At 41.8% G+C, this 17643-nt stretch overlaps 1 protein-coding gene across 4 annotated transcripts in view; it reads left to right on the top strand.

Moving 5' to 3' along the window:
* Nucleotides 1-17643, top strand: part of SHARPIN (SHANK associated RH domain interactor) — a 172401-nt gene that overhangs the window by 2946 nt on the left and 151812 nt on the right. For all 4 annotated transcript variants that reach the window (XM_033929960.1, XM_033929961.1, XM_033929959.1 and 1 more), the window contains exon 2: nucleotides 11740-11914. In XM_033929960.1, coding sequence (XP_033785851.1) covers nucleotides 11740-11914 — 175 coding nt within the window. The remainder of the gene's footprint in view (nucleotides 1-11739; nucleotides 11915-17643) is intronic.

Raw genomic sequence — 17643 nt, 5'->3', positions numbered from 1 at the left:
TGACAAATGCTCTTTTTTATGGAGAAACCCTTATGGTGTCCCACAGGGTTCTCCATTATCGCCAACACTGTTTAATATCTAGCTTGCCCCTTTGTGTCACTTATTACATAGTCTCAAAGTTAAATTTTATATCTACGCAGATGACATTACCATACTCATTCCTCTAACATCTGTTACGGTAGCTATAAAAAACCAGCTCTCATTCATCTTGACACAAATAGAACAATGGACTCTCCATTTTAAACTCGAACTTAATCCAGAAAAGACAAATTTTTTTCTGGCAATTCCTAACGATAAAATCAAAGAAAGTGTTCTTCATCTTCAGGGTCAAAACTTTTCTATAGTCACTTCAATAAAAATATTGGGCTTAACATTAGATTGATATCTAATAGTGGAAGATCACAGAGATCTAATGATTAAAAAAATGTTTTTCGGCCCTTTGGAAAGTCCGTACAATCAAAAAATATTTTGATCTAACCTCCTTTAGACTACTGGTGCAGTTTTCAATATTATAAATTCTGGACTATTGTAACATCATTTATCTAGAGTCACCTAAAAAAATTATTAATAGACTAACTCCCTCTTTTATTAAACTATGCTAGCAGTTTTTAGCACAGAGCCCTGCTGAATGGCCTGTGCTGATCCCGACGCTCATAGGAACTCTCTGAGCGTCAGGAGCAGTGCAGGCCATTCAGCGCGGCTTCCGCGCTAGAAACTGCTAGTGCAGTTTAATAGAAGAGGCCCTAAGATTAATACAAAACAAAGCCGTCCATCTGATTTTTGGGCTGAAAAAGTCTGATCATATTAGCCCGTTATATAAACAACTCCATTGACTACTGTTTGAAGCCAGAATGTTGTTTAAGCTCGGTTGTATCTGTTTTAAAATATTATTTGGTTCGGCTCCTATTTACCTTATCTCCCATTCTGAAATATTTAAGTCCAATAAGAACGCTCGAAAAAATTACTGGTTTGCATTCCTGGCACCAAAGGCTTTTCGTTGTAAGAGATTTTTAGAAAAAAAACTAGCCTATCAAACAGGAAAAACAAATATATGGTGGAGTATACTGTTGTCACAAACCCAGTCATATCCTGTTTCCTTGAAAATAAGACCTATCCTGAAAATAAGCCCTAACATGATTTCTAAAGATGCTCCTAATATAAGCCTTACCCCAAAAATAAGCCCTAGTTAAGATCGACTCCCGAAGCGCGCCCCCCCCCCCCTCGAATGTACCTGACGCTCCCTGACTCCATCCCTGACACTAATGCTGCTTGATTTGCTGAAAAAATTTGAACTTGTTGATTCGGCAGCCCCCACTCCTGCTTTAGGACGCCTCGGAGAGGATGTATGTCAGTCTCATGGTGGGAGGGTCGGTGGGGTTCTGCTGCACAGGGGGATGGGAGGGAGGGATAGAAAGATGCTGCACAAAGGGATGGGTGAGAGGGGAGGAAAGATACTGCACATGGGGAGAGAAAGAGGAAGAATTGGGGGTGGAGGAGAGATCATTGTAATACATGAAAAAAATAAGACATCCCTGAAAGTAAGCCCTAGTGCATTTTTTAGACCCCAAATTAATATAAGACACTGTCTTATTTGGGGGGAAACACAGTACTAATCTTTTAGAAGGTTATTGAAAACTTATTTATTTGATAAATTTGTTACTAGATAGATATAGTAAAATGTTAACTGACTGAAACGATTTGTAATTTGAATATCACCGCTGTACCATGTGATATGTAATGATCGCTGTTTTGATGTCCTCTTGATGTAAACCGCCCAGAACTAACATGGTGTGGCGGTATACAAGAATAAAGTTATTATTATTAGATTGACACAGACCTTCAATAGAGTTGCTAGTATAGGTAACATAACTTTTATTTGCATCCCGCATTACCTTCCCATTCAATGTGGTTTACAACTCAAAGAAGCTGAAACAAAATCGGGAAATACAAATTTATAAATTGTTCAATACAAATCTTGCCTTATAAAAATTTATCGAATAAGTGCCTTTTCAGGAGTTTTCTAAAATGTTGATAAGATACTGCACTAGCTATTAATTGGCTGAAGTCTTTGTTTCTAATTGCTGCCTGAAATGAGAATAACCTGGGGGGAAGTGTGGCGCAGTGGTTAAAGCTACAGCTCAGCACCCTGGGGTTGTGGGTTCAAATCCACACTGTCCTTGTGATCCTGGGCAAGTCACTTAGGCCCAAATTCTGTAACCAGCGCCTAAAGTTACCCCACCTAGACAGGCGCCTATCTAAATCGAGTAGCAAGCTCAATTCAGCTTTTTAATCAGCACTGATTGAAATATAGGCGCCTATCGAGAGAGAGCGATTCTGTAACAAGGCGCCTCTAAAATTTAGGCGGCCTTCAAAATAATAGGCGCTATGCATGTTGGGCGTGGCTACATGTGAGGTGCCTTGTTGCAGAATCGCTGCTCTTAAGCCTAACTTTTAGTGGTGCCTAGAGCTGGCCTATTTCTTGGGCGCCTCCAAAATAGGTTCCGCTCCGCGTGATTCATTAAACAGCGCCCAATTTGACTTGAATCGTGCTGAACGGAGCCTAACTTTTGGGCGCATCTTATAGAATTTGCCCTTTAATCCCTCCATTGTCCCAAGTACATTAAATAGATTGTGAGCCCACCAGGACAGACAGAAAAATGCTTGAGTGCCTGAATAAATTAATGTAAACCGTTCTGAGCTCTCCTGAGAGAACAGCACAGTATAGAAAAATGAATGAATAAATGAATAAAACCTGTCAAAGTATCTGTTATATTGACAATCTTTAACAGAAGGAAAGGCAAAGAATGTCAAAATTAATTGGGACGTTTTGGGGCAGCCGATACAAAATGATCCACAAGGTAATTAGCTGTAAGACCAATTAGAACCTTTATAGCACAACGATCCAAATTTAGATCAGTACAATTATTAATACAGTTAGGTCATAGTTTCAAATACATAGCTACAAGTTTAAGTAGGTCATTGTTGGCTCATCCTTATGTCCCAAGAGCTGCATTAGAGTTTAGACAGTCTAGAAGTGTACTTTTACAATTACCATTTTAGTTAATTCAGGGTGAGCTCCCTGTCTTGCTATAGAAATGCTTTAAAAGGTTTCTAAATCTGAGATAGTGCTCACAAGTTTGTAATGTAAGTAGTACTTGCTTCCAGCATTTTGCTAATTGATGTTGGATGGATAAGGTCATTTGCCTTGTTGACCTTAGATTATTGCATGCTGGAAAATGTAAGATGAGTATTTGGGGGCGTTGCCTGTCAGGCTCTTGTTAGGTTCAAACAATTTTTATTGATGCAAACAATAATGCAATCAAAACAATGAAACACAAAAGATTCATAGTACCAATATTGAGGCATCAAATTCAACAGATTATCAAGTACATACCAGAGATAAGAACAGTAACATACCCCCCACACACACAATCGACCCATGGCAAACAAGGCCAGAGTCGGCAGAATGGCCCTCCGGGGCCCTGGACTCTGATGAGCCCCGAAGAAGCCACTCCACCTCCCTCCCCCAACTCATCCCCAATACCTAATCCTATGACTAATTGCGAGAACCATTTGCACCCTCCCTGTCCTCCCACCATCCTTCTTCCCCAGACCCCCTCCCCCCTTGATACTCTACACCAGTGTTCTTCAACCTTTTTACACCTATGGACCGGCGGAAATAAAATAATTATTTCGTGGACCGGCAAACTACTAAGACTGAAATTTTTTTAAAAACCATCGCCGCCCCGTCCCCGCGAGCTCGGTCCCACAAACCATCTGATCCCATCCGCACAAGTCTGAAATAGTTATGATTTTATATTGAACATATTTTATTAAAGTTTAAAAAGAAACAATATTCTATACAATTGTCATTTTATAAATACAAATAATACAGGGTAAAGATTAACAAAACCCCTGTCTCCCCTCCCCTTCACATATATCCCCTCTACTATCAAGAAAACTGAATAAGCCAAATTATTACAGAATGCTACACAAATATCATGTAACAGAATACCACAGTCACACAGGTGTTAGGGGAGTGGAACTAGGGCAACTGCCTCCTGGTAAGAGAGAGCCCTAAGCCAGCTGGAAGCTAAAGAGGCACTGCCTGGGCTTTGCACTCCCCAGTTATGTCTAGCAAGATACATATTTCAAATCTGATATATTTGAATCACAAGATAGAAATAAAATTACTTTTTTCTACCTTTTGTTGTCTCTGGTTTCTGCTTTCATTGCCTTTTCACTCTCTTCCATCCAGCGTCTGCCCTAAGAACATAAGAATTGCCACTGCTGGGTCAGACCAGTGGTCCATCATGCCCAGCAGTCCGCTCACGCGGCGGCCCTCTGGTCTAAGACCAGCACCCTAACTGAGATTAGCCCTACCAGCGCATGTTCTTGTTCAGCAGGAACTTGTCTAACTTTGTCTTGAATCCTTGGAGGGTGTTTTCCCCTATAACAGCCTCTGGAAGAGCGTTCCAGCTTTCTACCACTCTCTGGGTGAAGAAGAACTTCCTTACGTTTGTACGGAATCTATCCCCTTTCAACTTTAGAGAGTGCCCTCTCGTTCTCCCTACCTTGGAGAGGGTGAATAGTGTCTTTCTCTACTAAGTCTATTCCCTTCAGTAACTTGAATGTTTCGATTATGTCCCCTCTTAATCTCCTCTGTTCGAGGGAGAAGAGGCCCAGTTTCTCTAATCTTTCGCTGTACGGCAGCTCCTCCAACCCCTTAACCATCTTAGTCGCTCTTCTCTGGACCCTTTCGAGTAGTACCGTGTCCTTCTTCATGTACGGTGACCAGTGCTGGACACAGTACTCCAGGTGAGGGCTTACCATGGCCCGGTACAGCGGCATGATAACCTTCTCTATCTCTTCAGTCCAGCATCTGCCCCTTCCATTCACTCTCTGTCTTTCCCTGCCATCTCTCCTCCTGCCTTCCCCCCCAATTTGGTCTGGCATCCATCATCTTCCTTCTGTTCCCCTCATGGTCTGGCATCTCTATCCTTCCCTCCCCCCTGTGGTTTTTAGCATCTCTCTCTTCTCATTTCCATCACTCAGATCTGATATTGTTCTCTGCTCTCTCTTCCCTTTTCTTCTCTGGTCTTCCTTCTCTATTTTCTGCCTCCATCTAAATTAAATTCTTTCTTACTATTTAGTCCTGTTTCCCTCTTTTCACTGTGTCTACCCACAGCTTGTCACCCCTTTCCCTCACCTCTCCATTATCTTACTATTTTCTTCCCCCGATGTATGTCTAATGGATCTTAGCTTTCACATAACAAGGAAAGATTGTTTTATTATTCATTGATTATACATGGCTATTCATGATTAGGTTATCAATTGCTACTCTTAAGATTCGGGATTGTAGTTTTAGTAGAAAGTCTCTGTCGTCACTCTACTATAATATTTGGAGTGTCACGTGGGTCAGTTGAGGGTCATAGCTAAAGGAATTTGGTTATGTTCTTATTTAGTTTGAGGCGGTGAGTTGAGGTCCAGTTTTCTATGATCTGGCCACATTTTTTGATAGTGGTGAGGGTGTTAGCTAATGCAGCCATTACAGGTATCATGATCTTGTCATCTGCATAGGTGAAATGTTTTATTTGTGTGAGATCTAGGTTTGCTCCCAAGGATGTATTAGAAAGTTTAACACTGATGGTAAAAGTGGGGATCCTTGGAGTCCCTACTCTGAGGGTGTCAGCTGTCAGAAAGTTCACCATCCTTACGTACAGCATAGTGCCGAGTTGTTAGGAAGCCTTAGAACCAGGAGAGAACTGGGCTGCTAAATCCAAAATCACTGGAGATCTTAGTCATTTGATCAAAGTCTGCTAGGCTTAATGTTCTTCTTAGGTTGAATTAGATTATGATTATGCTGTAACTCTTGCTTAGTAGTTCTTTGCCATATGTTACTAGTGTTGCTTTGATTTTTCTTGAATCCTGATTGTGAAGGGTGGAGGATATTGAAGTGTTATAAGTAGCATTCAATGTGTTCTGTGACATATCTTGAAAGGGGGATAGAAGCTTCTGGCTGATAATTGGTCACATCAGAAGGGCTGAGTTTTGGGTTCTTGGGAATGGGTGTTAAAGGCAATTCCGCCTCCTGATTTAGGAAAAGGCCAGCATTTAAGTGATAGTTAAAGGCATTGGGTTATTTTTTCCTATGACTGTTGGGGTGGCAGCTTTGATCAGGTAAAGTGGGCAGGTGTCAAGGTTGCAGTATGCTTTGGAGTATTTTAGGAGAAGCCATTTTGTGTCTCTTAATTTAATCTCTTCAAAATTGTTCCAAGATTTCTGCTGGAATTTCCATAGGCAGTTCTCATGTGGATTGAATCTTTATTTTAAAATAGCTAGTTTTGAGGCTGTTGGGATAGAGAGGTTGTCACCATTTGTGATCTTGTTCATGTTGGTTAAGTTATCTAATATTAAGAATAGTTTGTTGATTTTAAGATTATCTTCTGTGCTGATCTGTTTAGGGTAATACTCTTTCTTTGCAAAAGTAGTGATTTATATTCTAGAATTTTCTGCCACCACTTAGGGCTCCTTTTACTAAACTGTGTTAGGGCATTAGCGTGTGGAATAGCGCGTGCTACATTGCTGCGCACGCTAGACGCTAATGCCAGCATTGAGATGGCGTTCTAGCCGCGTAGCGCACGGCAATACCCCTGCGTATGCTAGAACCGCTAGCGCACCTTAGTAAAAGGAGCCTTTAGTCTTGTTTTCTAGGGAGGGGTGTTTATGCCAGTAGACCTTGGCTTGTTGGCAAGCTCGGCGGTAGCGAAAAAAGTGAATAGAATGCTAGGCATGATAAAGAAGGGAATCACGAGTAGATCGGAGGAAGTAATACTACCGCTTTAGAGAGCGATGGTCAGACCACATTTGGAATACTGCGTCCAACATTGGTCTCCATACCTAAAGAAGGATTTAAAAGTACTCGAGAGGGTGCAGAGACGAGCAACGAAGCTAATAAAAGGCATGGAGAACTTGGAATATGAGGAACGACTTAAGAGACTGGGATTGTTCTCCCTTGAGAAGAGGAGATTGCGAGGGGATATGATCAAAATACTGAAAGGAATTGACAAAATAGAAGGATAAAAAATTATTTACAATGTCCAATGTGACACGGACAAGAGGACATGGACTGAAGCTAAGGGGGGACAAGTCCAGGACAAATATCAGGAAGTTCTGCTTCACGCAACGAGTGGTAGAAACATGGAATGCTCTCCCAGAAGAGGTAATTGCGGAATCCACCGTTCTAGGGTTTAAGGTTAAGCTAGATGCACATCTCTTATGAGAAGCTTAGAGTGATATGGAGACTAAAACTATGCCAGGGTACATCTGGTAGGGCCTCCGCGTGTGCGGATCACTGGACTTGATGGACCTAGGGCCTGTTCCGGAGATGGCACTTCTTATGTTCTTATTTGAATGGGGCTAGTTTGTTTAGTATTTGTTAATTGATCATTTTCTAATGGTCCAGGAAATCTTGGTCAGGGATGGGGAGGGATAGTAATGAGTGTTCTATTTCATTCCATTATGATTCAGGGGCTGCATTGTTTCTATAATAAGAGGCTACTCGGAGGTGGGGTTGGTTTGGTGATTGATATCTCTTTCCAGAATATGGTGAATTCTAGGAGTAGGTGGTACTTTGGATAGGGAATTAAATTCAAGATAGTTTGTGCTATTTGCTGAAATGGAGGAGGCGTGTAGGTTGTTGAAACAAGGGTTTGAAGTCTTGCTCATTTAAGAGGTTGAGCAATTTCAGGGTTGAGGTTGAGGTTTCCTATGATGAAAGCTGAGTTATATTGTACCGTGGTTCTTGAGATGATAGAACTTTGAAGAATGTGGAGATTGTTACTATCACAGTGAAGGAGCTGTCCCTGAGGCAGCGACAAGTACAGTAACTTGTGATTTTCCGGTTGTATTAAAAAGTACTTATCCCCCCTCAAAAAAAGGTATGCAGTAATACCCATTTGAAAAGTGGCTTTTGAATACATAGAGATGTGCTTTCTAGTAATTTCTGAGCTTTGAGAGTTACTTCATCCTGATGCCTTAGGATGATGTCAAATAACGAAAGAACCTTGTTTGTAAAGGTCTCCTTATAAATAAATATATAATTTGAACACTTAAAAATAGAAGTGTTCCTCTTGATTAACAAAGAGAATTTCAGTAGTGGGAACTTACCACAAGGTAAAGTATCCCGGCAGAGCTGCACATCTGATGCTGTGAAGTGAAACTTATAAGGGTCTGCCACTACATCATATTTCCTCTTTTTGAATTTTTCATTTTAAAATTAAAATGATTATATACCTAAAGAAAGTTTTAGAATGAAGAAATCAGTTGTTTACTCAAACATTAATTAGTATTACAATATCCCTTGGGAGAATCACTTAGGTGATATATTGATGCGGTGTGGCTTGAAACTTCCTGGCAGTTCTCTATTTTGTCTCTTGATCAGGGGTAGACGCCAGTTATTCTATTTTTTAAGGCCGCTGGCAAAATTTAAAATCAAACCTTATTCCTCTGACGGATTTGAAGTCGAGTGTGAAAGAAAGTTTTCTGCATTCTTTTTGAAAGGAATGTCCGTGGTTGCATGCTCCCGTAAGAAAGACATAGTGACGTCACCCACGTGTGTGATTTATCCTGCTGTGAATTATTTTGATGATTTTTTTTCCCTTCATTCAGAGATATTAGCTCCATCAGTGAATGCAGTAGGTTTGCCCAATAACTGAATGCCTGCACTTCTGCATTGTTAAATATGAGCTCTGAGTTGCTTTACAGGAAATGCAACTGCTTCTAGGGGAAGTTGCTCAGCTTTCTTCTATTACTCTTGCAGAAGTTTAGGATGCCATCGCTCACTTGCCTTCTAACAAATCACCTGGGTTAGATGGCTTCACTGATCTCTTTTATAAGCGTTTTACAGAGTTAGTTGCTGAGCCCTTGACCTGTATGTTTAATGCTCTCATTTCAGAATGTGAACTTTGTTTATCCTTGTGTCAGGTTGATGTTTCCTTATGAAACCTGGGAAGGATGCTGATAAGTGTGCTTCTTACCGGCCCATCTCCCTGTTTGGAGTTGATTATAAACTTTTTGCTAAGATTTTAGTGGATCGCCTTCTGTTGATTTTACCCTCTAATTCATGGGAACCAATCTGGATTTATTTTGGGGAGGCAACCTAATGATAATATACATCACTTGCTTAATCTAATTTGGGTGGCCATCAAAGTTCTTTGGCAGTTTTTTTGACTATCGATGCGGAGAAGGCCTTCGATGGTGTTCTTTGGCCATTTATGTTGTCCATCCTACGGCGTTTTAGGATAGAAGGAAACTTTCTGGCAAGGATCTCTCTTATTTCAGTGGGGGCTATACTTGCCCTTTCTCTTTGCATAGGGGTACCTATCAGGGGGTGCTCCTTATCACCTCTAATATTTGCATTGGTTATGGAGCTGAGGTCAGAAAATTTGTGCGTTTGGTGACATTCATGGTATTTCATTTGGCCCTCAGGAGCATAAGATGCTTTTATATGCAGATGATATTCTTTTTGCTGTTATGGAGCCCCGGGTGTCTTTGGCTGCTATTCTCAGGTTGATGGATGAGTATGGGACAGTATCTAGTTTTAAGCTTAATGATACCAAGTCGAAGCTTTTGAATCATACTGCTTCTGGGGATTTACTTGGTAAGTTGTGTGCTAAATTTCCCTTTTTGTTGGACATTTCGCTATATTAGATACTTGGGGATGAATGTTCCGGCTGACCTGGGTGCCGTCTTTGATGTTAACTACCCTCCCCTGTGGAAGTCTCTTCTAGTAGAGTTGGATAGGTGGGAGGCATTGCTGATCTCTTGGGTAGGGTGTATTAATGCTGTGAAGATGATGGTGCTCTCTTGCCTTCTATATCTTTTTGCCTGTTTCCCTTTGCCAGTTCCTAAAACTTTTTTTCTGTGAACTGAGCAGAGGAGGGTTTCCTCCTATTTTTGGCAGCACAAGCCACTTAGGGTTCGCAAGGATCGCCTGTGCTTAGACTGGGCTTCTGGCAGGTTAAGGGTTCCTAATTTCCTTTTATATTATTATGTCTTGTTATGTGTCTTATTAATCTACCCTGGTCTTGTTTAGTATTTCTAATTTTAATCTGTTTTTTATGGAATTTTTTTGCATTGCACACTGCCTAGAAATTTGATTAAGCGGTATAAAATTTTTTTAATAAACTTGAAACTTGACAGCCTTCCCCACCAAGTGTTGGGTGCAGCTTGAACAGGCTGTACTTGGTACTGTCCCTTTGGAGGCTTTTCCGTGGTTTCAAGGAATTGGCTCTCCTTACCCCCTATTGTTTGGTTGTACCCTTGATTTGTGCAATCGGAAGAAATTTTTTCCCACTCAGCTGTTTTTTTGGGGGGACCTGTATACAATACACTCTATAGCTCAGTCCTGTGTTGAGTAGCTCATTGTTTCGAAGGTGGGCTGGGAGGGGATTGGGGCAACTGATAGTGGGGGGCAAGCTACTATCCTTCTCAGCTCTCCGTGACGAGTATGGATTGGATGACTGATTTTTTTTCTTACATGCAAGTCAAAGATTTTATGCTGCCCAAGGTGCTACCTCATCGGGAATGAGAGAATTATACCCTTCTTAAGGTTTTCCATCTGGGGGTTTGGAGAGGACTAATCTAGACTCTACAAGGCCCTTATGCTCTGTTCTCCTATAGAGCGCAAGTATGAAACTAAGTGGGTAGGCCTTTTGGGTCAGGTCTTACAAAGGATCGATGAGATTTATAGAAGCCTTTTAAAAGTTTCTATTACAGTACTACTAATTTGTTTGAGCATGGGTATAAGATCTTGCTCCAGTGGTATTACACACCCAAGTGTTTGCGGGTGATCTATAACACTGGATCAGGTCACTGCTGGAGGGGTTGTGCCCAGCTCGGCACCTCTTTGCATATCTGGTGGGACTGCCCTAAAGAGCAAGTATATTGGGGTCAATTTCTCATGTTATTGCAAGATATTTCACATGTTATTATACCCCTTGATAAGTGTGTTTCTTCTTAATGGTCCGGTACTGGGATTTCAGGATGGAGCTCAGCAGTTGGTAGCTTTAGTTGCAACTGCAGCAAGGGTTTGTTTGGCTTCTCATTGAAAACGAGCAACGGTACCTTCTGTGGACACTGAGTAAAATTGATTCTCTGTATTTGATGACTAAACTGACAGCAATGTGTAAAGACACCATGTTCTCCTTTATTCGAGCGTGGACACCTTATAGAGTTTTGCAGCAGTTGCCACCTTGAAGGGTTATGTACTATGTGTTGATACCTGGTTGGGGTATTTCTGTTTGGGGTTTTTTTTGTGTTGTTTTTTTTTTTGCTTGGGTGGGGGGAAGAAGGGGTTGGGGGGGTAATAGCTCTATATAGGATGTCTTTTCTATTTTTTGAGACTGTTCCTGTTATATTGCTTGGAGCTGCATATCCTTCTGTTTGTAGCTGCGCTTTATTGTGTTCTTTTGTAGTTCTGTTTGCTATTGTTTATTCTCAATAAAAAAAGAATGGTGGATGCTTGGAACAACCTCTCAGAGAAGAAGGTGGAGACCAGGATAATTTCTGAATTTAAAGAAGCACAGAGCAAGCATAGAAAATCTGAGGGAGTGATTGTAGAGCTGAGCTGTTGGTATAGATGGGCAGACCATATGGTCTGTTTATTCTGTTGAGGGAATATTTAGTAGTAAAACCAATAACACAAATATTAAAAAATGTAATTTTTTTTTTTTGCAGAATATTGCTGAATTTAATCTTAAGGACATTTCCTATAAAGTGAAGAATCCTAAATGTCATGAGTTAAATGTTCTCAGCCAACAAGATGCAAGCATGATTTTTAACTTTGAAGATGAAAGAGAAGCACAGAAATGGTGGACTGTTGTGAGTAGCTCTCTCAGAGAAGTACAAAAAGGTGAGAGATTCATGTTACTACAATAACAACAAAAATATTTCCAATGCAATAGGGATGGTATGCTGAACCAAGGGTCTTGCATCCACTCTCGTGATTCCGTTGTAGGAGTGTTTTGCCTAGCTGTACCTGTCAAAATATGTCAGTGCAAAACACGATTGGCAACCCACTGATTGCTATAAAACAAAAAAAAAAAACCAAAACAAAACAATAGAACAACACACACTAACTTCTAAGAATGAGTCTAGTATTTATTTACAGAGAAAAGAAATAATACTTCACCATGGGTGCCTGTGCCTGCATCCTCCACCTCTTACAAACCAGATAGCCCTTTACTGTCGGGCAGGGAACTCTGCCTCAAGAGGAGATTCTTAGCAATGTACACGTTCACTCTGCAGATGAGCTACAAGTATAAAAATGCTGAGGGGGGGGAGGGGTTCCTTTATTTATTTCAATTTTTATCCTGTTCCCCCAGAAGCTCAGAATGGGTTACAATTTGACTTTCACAATCAATTTAAGAACAGAATAGTCATGATAACAATTAGGTTACATTTAGATAATTACAGAACTATTCAAGAGTCCAGCCTAGTCATAGCAAAGAATAATTGGAAAGTAAATTGAGGAAGCTATTCAATTGAGGCCCTATTGTTGGAAGAGGAAGGTCTTTATTGATCTACGGAAGGACATTAGTGAATCTAGTGACCTTATCTGTGTGGGTAGCTGGTTCCATAGCTGAGGGAGGAAATAGCTATAGGAGCGTTTATGTGCTGTGCTCATCTGGAAGGATCTCCTTGCGGGGATGCTGAGTCTTTGTTCTGCTTTGGAGCAGAGAGGACGGTTAGGGGTTTGTGGGGTGCAGCTTGGATGCTATGTAGGCAAGGTTTTTTGGGTGGAATCTCTTGTGGGTCATAACCAGGGCTTTGACGATACAGTGCTTTTTGACTTGTAACCAGTGGGCTGCATGAGCGCTGAAGTAATGGGGTCATGGAAGCCGAGGTTGTATAGGAGCCGAATTTCTGAATTCTGTACTTTTTTAAGGTGTTTTAGGTATCTTGCAGTAATTCCATTGAATAGGGAGTTGCAGTAGTCTAGCCTAGAGAGTGCGTAAGCATAGAGCAGCTGGGCTAAGTCTGTTTCTGGGAGGAAGGGTTTGATCTTTCACAGTTGGCGTAGGTAGTAAAAAGATGTGGAAACTATCTGTGAAACATGGGTGGAGAGGGACTGGTGGCCATCCAGTATTATTCCGAGACTTCGTACCTGGCCTTTTGCTATTAGGGGGAGTGGATTCCCAGGATAAGGTCGGACGGGGAAAAGTAGTGTTCTTTTTCCTGATCTAGAGAAGTTCAGTCTTTGAGGTGTTCAACTGGAGTTTATGGGCAGTCATCCAGTTTTTCATGTCAGAGAGGCAGTGTAGGAGGTTAGTGAGTTGAGTTGGTCGATCGTCACCTAGTGGGAGCAGTAGTCGGAGGTCATCGGTATAGGAGTGAATCTTAATATTGTATTTGTGCACGATGTCGACGACTGGCATGATATACAGATTGAAGAGGAAGGGGGACAGCAGGGTACCTTTGGGAACTCCATATTTAATTAATTTGGGGTTAGATTTGGCTGACCCTAACAGCACGGATTGTGTTCTTTGATCCAGGAAGGAGCCGAACCACTGTAGGGCTGTGTTCTTGATTCCTAAATCAGCGAGTTGGCCTAGTAGAAGTTGGTGATCAATAGTGTCGAAAGCAGCACTAAGGTCAAGCAGGACCAATAAGGCATCATTTCCTTTATCAAATATCGACCAGCTGTCGTCATTGATGTCAAGGAGGACCGATTCTATACTATGGCCTGCTCGGAAGCCAGACTGAAGTGGGGATAGAGCTTCTTGCTGTTCTATTCACATGCAATGTTTACTTTTCAAACACACTCAGGATAGCACATGTCTAAAAGCAAGTTATCTTCTTGCTGTTATCAGTAGACACTACCAGGTTTAACAGGTATTACTGATAAAAACGCAGCTGGAGCTGGCTAGAATGATGAGTCAGCTGGAGCAATGGTCAAAAGAGAAAAGCAGTTATGAAACCATGCAATGCTGTTCTTAGACTTATAGGCCCTGGGCCCTTTCAGGCCTGCAAGTACTGCTCTACAAGGAGTACAGTTTACAGCACCTCTTCCTCCCCATTGTAAGCACCAAGTCCAATATAGCACCAAGTCCAATATGGCCCCATCCCACTTGGGTTCCATTATCAAATACTGGAACAGTTCTCCTTTTAGAGAATCTAGGATCTCCCTACTCCTAGGAGAACCTGCAATAGGGATACCCCAATCAGCATCAGGCATATTAAAATCACTTAGTAGTAGTACTTTCCCTTTTACAGTTACTTATCCCAGGACAAGCAGGCAATATATTCTCACAGATGGGTGACGACATCCATGGAGCCTGGCATGGACAATGGAAAAATGTACGGTCGCTTTAAACTTCTTCAAAAGTATCAAGGCTGCCTGTACCGTGCATATGCTGGTGCCTTCCCGCCTGACATCAGCTTGTGGGATCATCAGTTTTCGTTTTCCATGGAGCTGAGAAGCTGTGGTTTTTGTTCTTCTCCAAAGAGCATCAACGTTTCTCTTTTGTGTCTTCCCATTTTCATTTTCCTCAGTGTATCGTTCTTTTTTACATTTTTTTTTTCTTTTGTTTGTCAATAGGCATCGTGCATCGAGGAGTATGATTTGGATTTAGCACATCTTACCTTCTCTGCGTTAACATCTCAGCTACAGAGTCTTATGGTCTCTCCTCGGATCCATCTTCACCACCACCTAGAAGGAGATCTCCACCAGAGTCCTTATCTTTTACCCAATTTATTAGACAAATGGGAGGCTCTCCCTGACAGAATGGAATCAGAGTCTGAGCCTAGGGTGGATCTGTTTGATGCCTTGGACCTTGAGAAGATTCCCAAAGACTGCCTAAAATTGCCCTTCCATAACTTCATGAAGGATGCGATGTTCAGGAATTGGGAAAGCCCCCCCTTCTTTTTCAATTAGCTCCCAGAAAGCTGGATACCATGTACAGAGTACAGTCTTGTCCAGGGTTTGATAAACCCCAGTTACTATATCAGTTTCTCCTGGTGCAATCTGCATTAAAAAAAAGTCTAGCAGTTCTAGATATTTCGCTAACACCCCTCCAGGAAGAGAGGGGAGGACCCTGGACAACTCTGGAAAATGTCTATTCCAGAATTCCATGTTTATCAGCCGCATTCTCAGCTATAACTTCTATATGACTTTTTATATGAAGTTAGTAGCACAACACTCATTATTTGAACAGTTTTTGCCTTTGGACCAGCTTTCTGATGTATAGCATATTGCAAAGAATTTACTGGAAAGAAAGAAGCTCATAGCTCGCTCAGTTTTCAGTGCTTTTGATGTGACTTCCAGGGCACCTGCCCTTTCCATCATGAGGAGGCAGGTCTAGCTCTGCATTTCAGACTTGGACCAAAACGTTCAAGATCGACTTGCCATGCCTAGGGGATGAGCTATTTGGTGAGAAAATAGAGGAAGCTATGCAGAAAATTACAAGGTGTGAGCAAAATATGTTCACCCTTTCAGCTTCCAAAACTGCCAAGGCTCAGCCACTATCACTCTCGTTATTCCTTTTCATATACCAAAAATAGATATGTTTTATCCTCTACGACCTCCAGGGCTCCTACACAGAGGAGGCCTAGTTTGCAGAAGCCCAAAAGTCACAGCCTCCACTACAACAAAAAATCCAACAGTCATTTTGACCAGTTGCTAGAGAGCTTGGCCAGCATTCCCCACACACCTCCCTCATCCTCCCTTCCAGTTGAAGGTCGACTATACCATTACCATAATAGTTGGACCCTTATAACAGACACTTGAATCCTCCAAATTGTTCAACACGGATATGCTCTTCGCTTCCGTTGTCTACCTCCAAACAGTGCTCCAAAAGAGTCTTCTTTTGTTTCCCATCAGGCCATCCTCCTTCAACAGGAACTCTTGGCCCTTCTGCAGCTCAAAGCCATTGAATCAGTACCACCACTACAGAGAGGCCAGGGTTTCAACTCCAAATATTTTCTCTTACTAGAAAAGACCGGCCAGGGTTTCAACTCCAAATATTTCCTCTTACTGAAAAAGACCGGAGGTTTGAATCCAATTCTAGATTTATATGCCCTCAACAATTACATAGTGAAGGAGAAATTCTGGATGGTCTCTCTGGGTACCCTGCTTTCCTCTCTTAGAGAAGGACAACTGGCTTTGCTGTCTGAATCTCGAGACATATACGCATATTCCAAAACTTCCAGCCCACAGAAAATATCTTTGTTTTCTATTAGGAACACATCACTTCCAGTGACAGAGACTGTGTCTGCATTCAAGAGGGCCTGGGATAGGCATGTGGGATCTCTCAGAAAAAGAGATAATGGTTACTGCGGATGGGCAGACTAGATGGGCCCTTTGGCCTTTATCTGCCATCATGTTTCTATAGAGTGCTACCATTTGGTCTAGCATCAGCACCCAGAGTATTCATGAAATGCATAGCTGTAGTAGCTGCGACACTCCACTTCTACGGTTTCTAAGTATTCCCTTATCTCGACTGGTTAGTTGAGGTGTCGTCACCTCAAGCTGCTCATTCAACCATAATTTCAACCATACGTCTTCTAGAGTTTGCAGTCAATTACCAGAAGTCACATCTCCAACCAACCCCAAATCTGGAATTCATTGGAGCTCTACTAGACACAGCTCAGACTTGTGCCTACCTTCCTCAGCATAGGCTGGATGCTCTCCTTCAACTATGCAACACAAAAGCTACAGCTTCTAAGACAAATGGCATCTATTGTTCACATAATACCATTTGCAAACCTTCGCCTCAGGGAATCACAGTGGACTCTTACCTCTTGGTGGTCTCACCTCCCCACTTCGCCAAGCTCTTCGGTGGTGGTTAGTGTCAACAAATCCATCCAGGGGCCTACTCTTCCATGTTCCTCCACATTAAAATTTATTAACAATGAATGCCTCCAAGCTAGGTTTCGGAGCCCATCTAGATGCTCTATACACTCAAGGCACCTGGACTATGAAAGAAAGATCTTTCCACATCAATCTTCTGGTGCTACAAACAATTAACAAAGCTCTTCACACCTTTCAGGATTGCCTGTTTAATCAAGTAATACTGATCCAGACAACCAAGTGGCTGTGTACTATATAAACAAACAAGGGTGTATGGGGATCTCACCCACTTTGCCAAGAAGTTATCAAGATCTAGAATTGAGCAATTCTGTGAAAAATCTTTCTCATGGCTGTCTATCTAGCAGACAAACAAAACCCTGTAGCTGACAGGCAAAGCAGATTCCTGAAGGAGAAATATCACATGGTCTCTCTGGGAACCCTTCTACCTCTACTAGAAAAAGGAGATTGACTTTGCTTTCTAGATCTCAAAGGAGCCTACACTCACATATCCATCCTGCCTGCTCATAGAAAGTATCTTTACTTCTGCATAGGCCCCCAGGGCTTCCAGTACAAGGTCTTGTCCTTCGGACTAGTCTCTGTTCCTGGTGTATTCACAAAATGCTTGTAGTAGTTGCAACAACCCTTCTTCATTCATAGGGGTTTCACATATTTCCCTACTTAGATGACTGACTGATCAAGGTTTCATCATAGCAAGCAGCTCAACATGCCATAAGCTCAACAGTTTGTCTCTTTAAACTTCTAGGATTTGCCATCAACTACCAAAAGTCACA

Source organism: Geotrypetes seraphini, chromosome 2 (assembly GCF_902459505.1).
Source record: "Geotrypetes seraphini chromosome 2, aGeoSer1.1, whole genome shotgun sequence".
NCBI lineage: Eukaryota > Metazoa > Chordata > Amphibia > Gymnophiona > Dermophiidae > Geotrypetes > Geotrypetes seraphini.
The sequence above is the reverse complement of the archived record's forward strand: the minus strand, read 5'-3'. Positions and strand labels throughout refer to the sequence as shown.